Consider the following 15,991-nt stretch of genomic DNA (forward strand, 5'->3'; position numbering starts at 1 on the left):
ACATGCATATTTATCTCTCTTAGAATCAAATTCTTTTATTTATATATGTAATTATAATCTTTTATTTATATATGCATCAATATGTAACGCTTTACAAAAAATAATTTTACGCCAAATATTTTATTTCTCGCATTTCTAATTTTTAATTAATAAACGAATTCGTATATGGTTTTTTTATTATTTAAATTATTTAATTCAGTGATTTATTATTCTCTATCAATTATTTTTGTTGCTTAAATTATTCAATCTAAGGAATCATGTATTAGTCTGCTTTTCTCCACTTACAATAGACTACTTTATGCCGTGAAATATATTCTTTCGATAATTATATTTTAATATTTGCACTATATATCTGTTTTTGATACAAAAATTTCTTGCCCCTTCAAACTGTTAACCATCATTGCAGTTGAGTATATTTGAAAATAATTCTTTAGGATATCAAAAATCTTAAGAATTTCCATGAATGATTGAAAAACGGCACATAATTATAACTTATTTGCTTGAGAAAATAGTGTTACATATACGTCTTATGACCACGATTCTTATTTTTAACAATTCGCATTTGCGTAAAACGACTTTGTCTTACGCAGAAGTCGTGTTTTGCATTTTAACTCTTTTTCATTGCAATGCTCTTATCTCTCTCCTTATCCCTACCTTTTTCTCTTTCTCTTTGTCGCGACAAACTCATCTCTTACAATGTAATTACATAATCATATAATTATGTAATTTATCGCAATCCTTCTCTAAAGAGTATTCTAGTTGCTTCACGCTTAATTATTATTTATGCTTGTAATATTTAATTTTCAACGATGTAAGAAAGATGAACTACTCGAACTCTACAATTCTAACTATCAAAGAGGCAGTGAAACATTAAATAGTCATGCTCGAATAAGCTGTCGATTATCGTAGAATAAAAGCAGTATAATTGATTTTTTATTATTTCACGGTTCAATGCGTACAGCTATTAAATGATAAATGAAATTAAAAGTAAAATTATAAAAAGGGATGTATAATTATCCGTAAATTGTATACGTCAGTTCAGACATTAATTTGAATTGGCAATAACAATAATATTATAAGACATATTTGTTAATAATGTACAATCGCTGAATTGTATAAAATCTGCTAGTTTTCATATATGTGTAATAAGTGTAATTACGAAACATGTCAATTTGTTTTCCATCAAATTATGATTTAATCAATTTTTTTATAAATCAAGAAAATTATTTTTTCATTTTCTTATGAAGAAACATATTAAATAATTATGACGTTACTTGTGGCTAATACTTTAAATTTTATCTAAGCAATTAAATATGTTCTCTATGCACAACACAATGTACACATTTATATTATGCATTTATGATTTATGGCTATAACATTTTATTTGCCGTTGCCGATATTTTCGTCTCACTGTCAATCCGATTAGAAAGTCAATAATGTTGTTTTCTTGTTTCTTTCAATAACATTCAGTGAAAAGATCTATGTAACTTATATATTTGTACCAGATACACACACATACATACAACACAACACATACACACATAGACAATATGCGACTCATCAATGTAAGATATTGAAATAGGAATGTGTGTGTATGTTTTATGTTTTTTTCTTTTCATTCAATTGCATTTGATGCATAGTGCATTATTATTCCTCATAAAACTTTTGATAAAAAATAAAATGTATTATATTTTTTAAATATACCATGTTATTTGATTAGCTTTAATGTACTGTTCTGTAATACTATTTTGCATTTACATTACTTTGAGATTATTATAGCCAAAAAGTACATACAAAAAGATATATAAGTATATTGCAGGAAATCCATAAAAACATTCATTTTAATATCTCGTTAACAATCTATAATAAACCGCAATTATGAGAGTAAAAAATTATTATGAGAGCAAAAATTAAAAAAATGTTGTCGTAGAAAATTGTTTTTATGACAATATCTAGTCACACATAATCTTCGCGATGGTCGCAATCGTATGCAAATTTCGTATGCATAGAAGATCGATTGCTGAGCACGTTATCCTGGTAAATGTAAAAAGAGGTGGCCACGACGACGGTTTCTTAAAGTCGGTAGGCAGTAGTGGCGCTTTCTCAGAGTAGGGGAATCCCCACGCATATAAGACAGGATATGAAGGGGTCCCGTCCTTAGTTTATCATAAAGTATAGTCGTTTAGTCATCGGCGGAACCCTTCGATTCTTGTTCTCCACCTCGCATCGATTCTTCTCTCGATCGTATCGATACCGCGATATATATCGCGATTATGATTACTCTGCGATCTTCGTGCCAAGAAAGTTGCCGGTCTTTGAGCTAAAAGTACGATACACACGCATACATACACGAGTGCCTTTTCGAGTAAGTGTCCCTTGTGAGGGATAATCAATCACACGGCATGATCGCTAAAAATGTGTTCGCATTTTTACAGACGTAATCAGAACAAGAAAGTGAAGAGTGTCGTGCCTCTCGAGAAGAGTACAAGCCAGAATGACCTTCACGAGGGTGGCTTCCGTCCTGCTTCTGGGACTCTACTCGAACGTCTTACTAGTGTCCTGTCAGGATCAGAATGTTACGGAAACCAACGTTACGGAAGCCAACGTTACGGAGCTTAATGAGCCGGATTTCGCCACTCGTAAGATCTGTGTCAAAATTATTTTTCCGTCTATAAATTAGCATCCGCCTTGTCCTTCACAAAGTTGTTAGAAACTGAGACATTGGATTGACATTGATTACTATGCGGCGTGCGAGTTTTTTAGTCATATATATAGGTATTGCAATAATAATATTCATTAGTTATCTGATTTCCAATTATGCCCATATTTTATTTCTCATTGAACAACAACTATGCAATAATTTTTAAAAAAGATAACATTATCAAAGCACGCATTAAAATATTTCAAATGTTCGTCAATTATATATTAAAGCTTATTTGTTTTACCTATTTTGTTCTCTTAATTGATGTATAAAGGAAATTATAATTTCAATATTTGCATTTTTACTGTTATTTATACACATAATATTAACGATTTAATTTATATTTTAATTTATACTTTTAAGTCTTGCATTTTCAAATAGTTGTGGTTTTTAAAATGTTATGTAATTATTTAATAGATGTTATTAGAGATACTAACGATAAAACATCACGTGAAAGTTAACATTCTTTCATGCATTTCCGGAAAAAGTTTGTGTTATTATTCTATTTGTGATAATCTTTGCTAATAATATAATTTGATGATATATTTATTTCTAAATTAAATTACATTTAGCCTGCATTAATTTGAAAAAGAAATCTATATTTTTTTCTTTTTTTTATTGTTATTTATTTCATTTTGAGGAATGCATAAGCACATTGATTACGTGTACAAAAGATAATAGGAAATGATTACATACGAGTGTAATCTCACTTCGCTGTTTCATTCGCATTTTTTACCGAACATCTCGAGCGTATCTGCCTTTCTCTTTCGTCACAGTCCAAAGAAGTACAAACAATGGATGCAGCGTATGATTATGTGACGGAAGCTCGTTGTCTTGATTGCACCTGCATTTTCCGCGATCGCGACTGCTAATTATTTCGAAACTCTTTCGCGACATTTTGACAGTTCGATTAGAGAGATACCTATAATCGAATCTACATTTGATTTTCCCAAATCATTCTCAATTAAATTTTTACTTATGTGCTAAAAATTATGTATGTGTTATTATTCTATAATAATATTATTTTGTATCTATAATAAAAGTCTAAGATTAGAAATAAAATTTTATCTTTTTACAAATGATATTAATCTACTTAAAAAATTTATTACACACATTTGTAAGTAAGATCAATCAGAGCTGTGTTACTTTTAAAATTATAAATCGTACATATTTCAATTTTGTTTTATATGAAATTTTACACGCAATAAATTACTATTCAAACAATAATTTTCATACATTTACTATGCAAGTGAATTACATAAATTTTTGTCGTAATTTTTACATTGTATGCTATAAATATATTTATATATCGCTTTATCACCGTTATCAAGATTTATATTTTGTTACATTTTTCTACAGCAATTTTAAATTAATAATTGTAAGCAATTAGAAAAAGTCTATGTGACAATATTATAAATCTTTAGTTTTAATTTTTTATATAACGAGAATGATTTTGATATTATAATAATAAAATTTTCCATTTACTTATGATAACTATTGCAATATTATATGCAACTCAGAATTTTCTTGTAAATTAAAAATATCGATATACTCGAAAATTAAAAACACGGATGAATTTACTATTAGGACAATCATGCGATGCTGCAAATAAAAATCAATAAAAGCATTTTCATCACCAATTGATAAATTTAAAAGTGTTACACTGAATGATGTCATTTACAAATGTGCGTCAGTAATAAAATCGAGAACATCATGTTAATGTGATAATTCTGTTTTGCATGCAGAAATTTGCACTTGCCACATCACGACGTGCGCTTTTCGTCCAACATTCCTAGAAATAATAGTAGCCGAGACTCGCAAAATAATTGGCGTATACGAATATGACGCAAAGCGACGTGCACGTTGGTTCTCATCGATATAATGTCTCGGAATATGGCGTAACGTTTCTCAACGGCATGGCGAAGGTTATGTCAGAGATTGCGTAATTCTTGGTGTCGAGGATCGGCGGCAATCGTCCGGAGAAAGTACCGGGTTAAAGCCAGTATTACAGACATACGCAAAGCACTGCCGATTCTCTACTCTGTATACTTTACGTATTACCTAAGCGACGAGATTTTTTCTCGAGAAAGATAAATGCTGTCTGCGAATCAGACTCTAAACATGAAGACTAAATCACATTTCTTTTTTTATTATACATTTCCTGGGCACAAAATTCTTTGTGTGGTTACCAAAAACTCGATTTATGTTTAAAGGGGATTATATCTAATATTTCTATATTAATTACAAGATTTTTCTACAAGATAAGTTATCAAAATTTTTCATTTAAATTCTCGTTAAGTACAGACTAATTTGCAAGCCAACAAAGAAACTAATTAAAGTATGCAAACACGTACAACTAAAAATAATTTTGATAATACTCTATTGCCAAAATATGTAATTGAAATAAAATGTGTACATTTGATTAAATATTAATTTAAAAATAAAAAACATTATCACAATCAGCATTAACAAAAAAATCCAAGAAATAAAAAAAGTATGGTATTTTTTTTTTTTCTTTTATTTCCGTTTGTGAATACCAATGCTTGATATTATGTACTTCTTCTTTCTTTGTCTTCCATTATACGTACGTATGCTCTTACACAGTCAATCGTGTATCATGAGTGAAAGTGACGACGTAATAGTCATGTGTCAGGTGGACCAGATTCCTATACGAGACATAATATCGGTACGAAGATACCAACGTTTCTGCTGTTTGGCACAGATTTTAATTATGTCAGCAAAGGTCAAGAGTCATGCTTAAAAACATTTTAATCATCCAAATTTTTTTGTTTTGTTTGGGTCTGTCAAATCCTCTCATTAAAAATGTAAATTAATATTGTTAGAATATATATATATATATATATATGTGAATGCATGTATGGAAATTAGTTCATTAATTCGTAATCTTAAACATGCCCTCAAAATTATCTCTTGAATACTGATTATATTGAATACTTATCGGTAAAAATAAAACCTTATTAATTTGTACATTACTGAAAGCAAAATGAAACAATTATAATAGCATTAATTTGGATTGTTTATGCATTCTTTACTAAAAAGTATAAAAAGATATGCACCACCTATATTACTACAATACAGTAATGCGCGCAGTATTTGTTACTGATTCATTTTATATGATAGAATCTGCTAATATTTAAAAAAATTATATACTATTATAACACAGATACATTTTTCTAATAAAATAATCAATTCACACACACACACATGAAAAATACAACATCATTATAAGCTTTTATTTTTTTGCTAAAAAATAAAAAATTAAGCAATTGAAATCGTTAAATAAAAATCATTTGATAGAAATTTTTTTTTTTTTTAATACGAAATCATTCCAAGTCACTTAAAGTCTTGGAAGTATACAAATGTAATACTACTTTCTCCGATCGACGTTTCTTAAATTTAAACCGGGTAAAATAGCATCAATTGACTATTAGCCTTGCGAGGTCATTGAAAGTGAGAGTGATTGCATAAGAGGTATGAAACGAAGCAGGAAGACGTTGCAGAATAATTCGTTAAAAAACGGACGTATGCATAATTCTGTGTTGAGCATAATTTTATGTTAATTGTAATTTCCATTAGATCAAATTAATCTTTAAACGATATCTCGGCAATACCAACGAAAAAGAAAAATAACATTGATTTAATTGCTCGATCTGACAGCGAATGATCTCAGATAATATTCGCGATTTCTTTTTTTAGATTTTCTTGTAACGTTTGAGAGAGGCAGTGAGAAAGAAGCGGCTGGAGGTGTGGACCAGTAATTCATCGATGCTGCACCACGACAATGTACCCACAATATACACGCGTTGTTCCTTATCAACGAGATTTTGGTAAAACACGCGACGACTGTTGTTCAGTCCCTTACTCTCCTTTCTCACTATCTCTCTCAAACTCTGCAAGAAACTCCTAAAAAAAAAAAAAAATCGCCACGTCGAGAAAATCGCCACAAACAACAAAGACAACCTCATTGCCACCATAAAACATAAACTAAGAACGACAGCGTCATGCTCGTGGTGTAAGAAAGTTGCTAAATAATCCCACTACATAGTGCCACAAGACAGATGGCTCTACGTCATCGCATTCCAACGTTTTTTTTTTTAAGTTCGATTTCTTTATGGACAGCTCTTGTATACTTAATCCGAAAACTAGATTACGCGCATACACACACACACATTGAGTGTTAAAAAAAGATTAATATAGAGACAGTATCCGATACACTTATCGTAAAATCACTTTCGTAAAATTTCACAATTAGAACGTTGCTAAAAAGATCATGTTATATATTATTATTATTATTATACTGTGCCTATTATTAATTACGTAATGTTCATTGCGCAATGTCTGATCGCATACAATCAAATATTCTTTTTTACAGCCGAGTACATATTACCGTGCAGCAGAAAAGATCCAAAGATTGACGCGTGTTTTCTTCGTACGCTCAACCATATTCAACCATACTTGGTGAAAGGTGAGTAAAATGCACGTGCCCACCGTGCAAACACACGTATGCGGTAGTTTATTAAATCGGCAAACTGCTTCTCAATACGTTAATAGTAATGTAATGCTAATATATTTTATATATTATAAATGATTATGAAAATTAAACATGTATTACTTGAAGTCATTACATCTCGTGCACGATTTATCATGTTGTAGTTAAACGATCAATTTTGATATATTTTATGTTATTACTTGTTGCAAAATATTCACATAATCTGATATAAAAAAATAGATTTATACAGTAAGAAATTAATATGCAATCCATAGAAATTTATTATTATTCGTTTAATATACAATATTTATTTCAGCAAAAACCAAGCTTTACTTTTAATCTCTCTTTTTTTATTGAATTTATGTAATGCGCCGGTTAATGCAGTGGACAGATCAATTAAGCTTGTAGGCAGCAAAATGTTAGTACCAATTGTTACGTAAACCATGTTTTCGTGTTGTAAGAGTGTACCGTAAACTTTCGTCGGGATCAACTGCGAAATATTGCAAAAATTTATACAACTAATTTAGATCTTCAGAATGACGTTTTTATGTAAAAAGTGAAGTCATTCTAATCATTTTTATCTTTTCATTAATCTGTATATATTTTTGGGATCCTCATTTTTTGAGAAAGAGAATCGGATATACTTTCTAACATAAGTTCTCTTTAACAGGTATTCCAGAGCTGGAATTGCCTTCAATCGAACCGTTAGTGATCCCCGAATTAAAGATAGAAAATGGTCAAGGCCCCGTGCGTATTAGAGCGTTCTTTACTAATATCACAGCGATAGGGCCAGGAAACTATAGCATCAACAAAGTAAGAGTAAATATATCATCGTATAGGATCGATCTTCATCTATCGTTGCCTAAGATTGAAGTTCAAGGAAACTACGATATCAATGGGAACGTTCTGCTTTTTCCCATACAAAGTCACGGAAATTTTTGGGCATTATTTGGTAAGTGTTTTCGTGAAAAACTAATATAGTATAATAAAAGTATATAATATCATTGTATAATAAATATAATATCTTATATAATAAATATATAATATAATATAATAAAAAACACAATAATTTTATAATCTTTTGAAATAAAAATATAGAAATAAAATATTGAAATAAAAATAGGATATCTCTTTGTTATATTATAATAAATATATATGTTAGCTTCAATCTTTCCCTTGTTTTGTTATATTTTAGGTGACGTAGAGGCAATCGCTCGCATACAGGGTGTCGAGGAGGTGAGAGATGGCATTCGTTACTTGAACATTGCTCGATTACTGATCGACTTCAGCCTCGGCCGAGTCAGATTTCGCATAATGGATCATCTAAACGGCAACAACGTGATCGGACAAGCAATGAACCAATTTTTAAATCAAAATGCCAAAGAGATAATCGAAGAGATGAGACCGGCGGCTAGTGCTAGTATTGCCAAACATTTTAAAGAATTTTTGAATACCGCTTTCGGCAAATTGCCCATCAAAATCTGGATGCATGATACGTAATAGTTTTCCGTTTTCAATAGCGTACTAAATTCACACACATAGAAATTTCTCATGCAACTTTAATCTCTTGAAATTAACAAGATTTAAAAGTACAAACCAGATTGCCATTTTAATTTTCAGTATTAACATTTTTTTTTTAAATCGGTATCAGTATTTTTGTGATAGATCTCGTATTTCGAATCTACAAAATAAATAATAATGATAAAATTTATTATATTTAAAGTGGTTCAAAAAAATTCAATTTTCAAATCGAGAGTGTAAAATCGACTTCCAAATGTCATTTGATGGCATTAAAATTAAGTTTGATTAGTAATTAATTAATAAAATTATATACATATAATATGTGCATATGTACATATAATATGTAATTTACGAATTTTGTTAGTTATGTTAAACATTTAATTTGTACGTCGTGTGTGGATTATAGCATTACGATTTATATAAGATATATTTCATAAAAGTAATTATCACGTTTAAAAATTACTTTTCACAAGATAGATAAATATATCTACCTCGAAATAAAGAATCTTAATCACATGACACTTATAGTGTTTTTATTTTTACTAAGGAAAAATTATTTCTAAATTAGAAGATACGTAATAAAATTAACCTTTAGCTAATAATATGGAAGAAATTGACACAATCGGTAATAAGAAATTTCTCAAAAACTTCTCTTACTTTCTTCTAGATTTTTTAAAATTTTCGATATTGTTTTTTAATTACTTTTATTTATTAATTATAGATAACTAAGATATCTAGAAATGTAAAAAATAGAAGAAAGTTTATTGCAATTAAATTAATATCTTTAATTAGTCATTTATTTTGCATATAAAGACAATTTTTACTAAATTTAAGCTCTTGAGATCTAAAATAATTCATTTAATCTTATTAATAGTTAAAATCATGAGTTGTCGAATGCTCTGTCCAGTCTATTAAACTTTTTAAACGTATAGCTCGAGAAATTATATATTTTTTCTCTTAAAATATTTATTTTGTAATTTGTATTTTTTGTATTAATCACTGAATTGTTACATATGATATGTTGTATCCCGAAAATTTTTGTTTTGCAAAAATTTTAATTTTTCAAAAATATAATTCTGAAATATAATATAAATGTATATAATATAACATAATTTTGAAATCTGATATAATTCTTAAGTAATATATCATTGAAAGGGGACAGGCCAAGACATATGAAAAGAAATAATGAGAAATATAGATAGACGAGGTGCCGCGAATGGGGTTAAATCGGCTCCAACTTGCCGGCCACCCGTAAACTCTCACTCTGTGACACGCGCAAGACATGGCAGCGCGTTGGCTGATAATGAATTAGAATCGTGGTAGGACCGTATCACATTCGACCTCCGACCCTCTCTTCTCGATTCTTTCAAAGTCCTTAAAAGTGCGGCAACGACGCTCGGCCACGCACGCGCGCACGTCATGAACGAGACAAAACGGGACATATTGTGTGTATACTCGAAGTAAATGTGTATTATTCACCGTGAGTATCAAGTCAGTCGATTCGTGATCGTTCCCGATGTCGTAAATACGCGATTCCCCGTTGCTTTTGACTTTCTTCGCTGAGGATTCGACTGAGTGATACATCTGTGAAGATCTAAGGGTGTGCGCAACGCGAATCAATAGAATGGCCCAGTTCACCAAGAGGCAATGGCTCACCCTAATTGTCATCAGCATTGCTGATTTTGCAAATGCCATCTGCGTTTCACTACAAGCGCCGTTCTACCCTCAAGAGGTAAGGATATTTCTACATAAGAGATAAATTTTTCCGAATAATTGCATTTATAAATGAAAAAGACAAGAAGCTAATGAATAAAATTTTACTATTAAATTTTTTACGTTTCTAAAATCATGATACCAAACAAAAGTTTCCTATCTTCAAGGTGCCTTTGTGGAATTTCAGATGATAGTAATGTTTACGACGGGCTCCCCATCTCTATAGACATAACACGATAATGCTCGACTCTTATGGTATTATTGATATATTATGTGTAAATCCGGTGATATAACTCGAGAAAAAATCTATCTATAAGTTATTAGAAATAAAGCAGAGATTTTAGCAGATTTAAACTCTTATCCATAAATATAAATTTCGCATATGATGAAGAAAATATTTACGAAACTCTAGTCCCATTATTGTTTTGATACATAGAATATATAAGTCACCAGAAACAGAACATTTAATATTTCCCTTGGAAATAAAAATTTAGGAGAATGTGCAGAATATCTTTTAAATTCATTAAATTTCAGAGAAATTTCGAAGTCAAGAAGACAAATATAATAAACATAATTTTTTTATTATAATTTTTTCTCTCAAAATCATTCAATGTTATTAAATTTACTAATAGTTTTTATAACAAAGCTATATATTTTTGTACATATTTATTTTTGCTGCATATTGAAACTGATATTAAAACAAGTTAAAATATGCATCATAGTATCATCTTGAAATGACTTTAAACTCAGAAATTTAAAAAATTAAAAGATAGAAAATCTTTAAAATATAAAATTATTTTACCTAATTGATCTTAAATGTCTACAAGTGTGTTAAAATACTACAAATGTTTAGAAATACTTTGATATATTTAAATATTACATGTTATTAATAATTGTCTTTCTCGCAATAATGTTTAATCGCAAATTACATGTTTTAACATTTGCTTTATATAAAAATATTCATGATCAGATAAAACATCGTTTGTGCGCGAAAATATTTCTTGTAAAATGGTAAGAGGTTATCTTAACGGTCTACTGTTATTAGCTATAAATCAAGTAAACATTTATAGTCTTTCTCCTCTCATATAGCAACGAGATGGCAGCATTTAATAAGATGATAAGGAACATTTATCCGCGCTACTCGTTCTTTTTTGTAAACGCCATCAACACGCTGCCTGAGATTAATCTGTCAGTCTCGTAGACATATGTCAAATTATACTGGCATTTCTAACTTAAAGCAATGTATCTTGATGGGATTCTATCTGGCTATTGCCAGTTTTAATGTTGTTTATTACTCAGGCGGAGCCCTTTACGCGTGCCCGGTTATTAATAACTGTTTCCGATATAATCAGTTGTTCTGTATTAGTAGAACAGAAATGCGATACGTTCCATCATTTTATACTATATAAATAATGCTTCGGTATTTATCTTCAATAGCACATTTAACCGCAAAATAAATTGAAGCTTTCATCACTTTTATATTTAGCACATTCACTAAAAATTTTTTTCTTGAAAGAAATAAATTAAAATATTGTATTTAATAAGGTTATATATTTTTCATAGTCGTTAAAACGTCTTGGAAAACATCGAATTATCTGAGTTTAAATCGTTCTTTTAAGGGTGCAAAGGTTAACGTTTATTGCAGAAATCTCTCCGATAAATCGAATAGTCTTACATATTTCATTAATTTTCTTCTTTCTAGAATCTCTCTGCGCGCGAAAAAAGCGTACAAAAATAGATTGAATTATCAAAAAATAAATGTCCGCGATATTTTCTATATAAAAAAAAAAAACTTTTACGAGACATCTTTTTTTTTATTGGATTACGTGTGCTATATTGTATGTCAAAATATCTATTTGCTACTTTATAGTTAAAAATGTACATATTTATCTTATAACAAAACGAAAATGAATGTACCTATCATAGTTTTTGTCCTTTTACTACAAAATAATATTATCCAGAGTTTCCGTGAATTCCTCTTATATTATTTTTCTCTTTCAATTCTTTGTCTCAATTATTTTACTGCATGCACGAACAAGCAATATTGTCATAAAATCAAAATGAAAAATTACGATATTTGATTGAAATTTGTGCACGAGAGAGATCATATATTACATATATATCGATATATAAAGATGATTGATAACTCACATTTTTATATAGGTAATTTTTATAGAACAAACTTAAGGAGCAAAATAATAAATATTAACAAATAATAAAACGTGTAGAATAAAAAGAATAGCAATAATATATATTTCTGCAATTGATGAAAAATATAGCAATAAAGATTTGTGTCGATAATTTGTATCCATCCCGAGCGATTAACTGGCTGTAGTTTATATAAAACATATCATAATTTGTCTCTTTACAAAGTCATATTGATAGGATTAAAAGACATATTCCAAATTATAGTATTGCTAATAATAATCTGCAGATACTAACAATAATTAAATATGATAAAAAAGCAGCGCACATAACTTAAACAGTTTGTGACAGGATATCAGAGAATATTGCGATTAATTTAATCGAATTTCTGGTGCAATGAGTACATTTGTATTCATAATAGATTAAATAAACTTTATAAATTCCTCTGTAATACATTTGATAAAAAAAAGTTGGAAAGTTTCTCATATTTATTTATAAAAGTAAAATTATAGTGTGTCATTAAAGTATACGATAAACTATCCAAGGTATTACTTTGTAATTTAATTTATCACAAAAATTATTATTATATTAATTATTTTAAAATACTGATACAAACTAAGTTTTATTTAAATTATTTAAACCATATGATGTTAATAGATATATAAAAGAAGACTATAATTCAATATAAAATTTTATGAGTCAAAGAAGGAATTTTTTATCAAATATTGATAATAAAATATTTTACATCTTACACATACACATATTTCCTTATTATATAAAGAGATAAAAATATATTTGTGAATAAAATAATATATGTATCTATTTACTCTTATATCACCATAACGTATATCACATAATAACAGTTTTTCATTCTTGTTCCCTGTGTCTTTCAGAGTCAAAGTATTTCTATTTAAATCAATTTTCGATTTTCACGTTATATGAAGATAAAAATATATGTCATATAATGCATCACGTAATTTTTCTATTACTTTACGTGTGTTCATGGATAAAATATGTGTCCAAGACCATTTTTATCTATTGGGGGACAAACGTACGATAATTCGATTTGTAGTCTTGCTGCGTGGAGCAAAGCTACAAAGTTTATCGGGATATTATCTTGACGAATATTAATTGCAATACAACAGAGATAATGGACGGAGCTACTGCGTAGCTCGATATGTTTCTGAATTGCCAATATTTCATCAGCAAATTAATACATATGTAAATATACTTATATGTATATGTAAAGGTCCATTAGCGTGAATATTTCTTTTTTACAGGCTGAAAAGAAAGGCGCTTCACCTTCGGAATATGGCTTGGTCTTCGGGATTTTCGAACTGGTGGTCTTTGTTATTAGCCCGTTTTACGGACAACACGTGAGTATTGACATAATTACTGTTAATATAATGATTCTAAATATGTAATGCAATTTTGAAAAATAACATCTTTAAAATATTACATTCTTAATATAATGAAATTTGTCCAACTATAATCTCAAAAATGTTCTGTTGTTAATATTTTTTGAATATAGGTTATAAATTAATTTTATCTATTTGAATCTTAAGTATCTAATCCAAACGAATATATCTACTAAATATATAATATGGCTATAGATAAAATATTAAATTAACGAATATAATGAAATAATATATTTTTTATAATTTGAGAATATATTTTTACAAATATGTTTTTATGTTATTGAAAAATACAAAATATTCAATATTGTAAGTACATAAAAATTAAATCTCTCTCTTATAATGTGAGCCTATGTAATGATTAGGATTTAAACGCGAAGTGTTGAAGCTTGCCATCTGTCAGGCTCATTAATTATTGCATGCAATGTTTTATAAATTAGCAGTTCAGATTTTATGCTTCTGTGACAATAATTTTGAATTAACGAACATTTATTGTTTTTCACAGCTTAATCGAATCGGGCCGAAGTTTTTGTTCAATGGTGGTATCTTGACTACAGGAACCTGTGCCATATTCTTCGGTTTATTAGACAAAGTCAACGGTCATTATCCTTTCATAATACTATCTTTTGTAATCAGAATTGTGGAGGCACTGGGAAATGCTGCATTCTTGACAGCTAGCTTCGCTATTATTGCCAAAGAATTTCCCGACAATGTCGCCACGACATTCGCCAGCTTAGAAACTTTTTTCGGCTTAGGTCTTATCGTTGGTCCCACCGTGGGAGGTGCACTTTACCAGGTAATATATTCTCAGAACAAAACATTCCCCGCGAATTCTCTATTTTAAATGCGAATATCTGTATTTTGTTTAGATTCTTACAAATTCTGACAAAAATTCTGACATATTTTAGAAACATTAATTCATATTAAATATTATTAATATATGATGGATATTTATTAGGTTGGTGGATACACTACTCCATTCGTAGTCCTTGGCTCAGCGTTATTCTTGGCAGCTGTCAGCACTGCATTCATCTTACCTATGCACAACGATAGTGACCGAGATGAGAGCAATACTGGAGGTATTATACGGACAAATATTTAAATCACTATAAATCCTAAAAATCTCTCTCTCTCTCTCTCTCTCTCTCTCTCTAATATAGATCATCTAATATAATATATATTATTTGTTATAATTCACACAGGAATAACAAAAGTCCTGAAAATTCCCAGCGTGATGATTGCCTCTATGTCAATAATCGTGACAAGCATGAGTATCGGATTTTTGCAAGCAACTTTGGAACCGCATCTGAGGCAATTTAATTTGAGTCCGGTTGTGTTAGGATTAATGTTTGTCATTAATGGCGGCACATACGCAATAACTGCGCCAGTGTGGGGTTGGCTTTGCGATAAATATTGGCATCCAAAGGTAATTTTATAAGAAATATGAAAGAGAGAGCTCTCGTCATAATAATTACATTATTTACAGAATTTTAGCTTTTAATTCGATTGTTTTTAAATTACAAACTTTTTTTCGAATGCAAAGAGTCACCGGGCACATTATACATTAAATTTATTATATTAAATATTTAACGCGCAAAAAAAAGATATAATGCTTTTCAGGTGGCAACTATTGCCGGTTGCGTTCTCGTAATGATAGGTTTCTCTTTGGTTGGTCCGGCACCGTTCATTCCATTGCCTACCTTAATCTGGATGCCCATCAGCGGCCTCATGATTCACGGCTTAGGCATGGCTGCTCAACTGGTTGCAAGCTTCACGGATGCCTTGCGGTCATGTATGTAAGTCATCGCATAGCTCTAGATATTCGATTATTTCAATTATTCTTAAATATTACGAAATATGCGATCACTTGTTTATACAATGAATAATTCAAGAGTTCTATATATTGTTAGTTAGATAAATTAAAATTTTTTAACAATTATAATTATTTTAATAATTACAATTGCTAGAAAATATATTTTAAAATAT

The 15,991-nt window shown here is 29.5% G+C and overlaps 2 protein-coding genes across 3 annotated transcripts; both read left to right on the forward strand.

Moving 5' to 3' along the window:
* The first annotated feature begins 2,140 nt into the window (after positions 1 to 2,140).
* On the forward strand, positions 2,141 to 9,253 carry LOC115244194. 2 transcript variants are annotated; one of them, XM_029821649.1, is made up of 5 exons: positions 2,141 to 2,365; positions 2,436 to 2,639; positions 7,095 to 7,187; positions 7,882 to 8,163; positions 8,407 to 9,253. In XM_029821649.1, the coding sequence occupies exons 2-5, from the start codon at positions 2,495 to 2,497 to the stop codon at positions 8,709 to 8,711; spliced, it is 825 nt and encodes a 274-aa protein (XP_029677509.1). In that variant the 5' UTR covers positions 2,141 to 2,365; positions 2,436 to 2,494; the 3' UTR covers positions 8,712 to 9,253. The 2 variants fall into 2 exon arrangements, with proteins under 2 accessions (XP_029677509.1, XP_029677510.1); XM_029821650.1 differs by having other exon boundaries at positions 2,163 to 2,326.
* A 730-nt stretch (positions 9,254 to 9,983) lies between these two features.
* On the forward strand, positions 9,984 to 15,842 carry LOC115244193 (MFS-type transporter SLC18B1-like). The gene is made up of 6 exons (XM_029821648.1): positions 9,984 to 10,464; positions 13,871 to 13,966; positions 14,511 to 14,801; positions 14,964 to 15,084; positions 15,208 to 15,431; positions 15,626 to 15,842. Exons 1-6 carry the CDS (start codon positions 10,357 to 10,359, stop codon positions 15,803 to 15,805), a joined length of 1,020 nt encoding a protein of 339 aa, XP_029677508.1. The 5' UTR covers positions 9,984 to 10,356; the 3' UTR covers positions 15,806 to 15,842.
* Positions 15,843 to 15,991: the final 149 nt, after the last annotated feature.

This window comes from Formica exsecta, unplaced genomic scaffold (assembly GCF_003651465.1).
Source record: "Formica exsecta isolate Colony F162 unplaced genomic scaffold, ASM365146v1 scaffold80, whole genome shotgun sequence".
Classification (NCBI taxonomy): Eukaryota; Metazoa; Arthropoda; class Insecta; order Hymenoptera; family Formicidae; genus Formica; species Formica exsecta.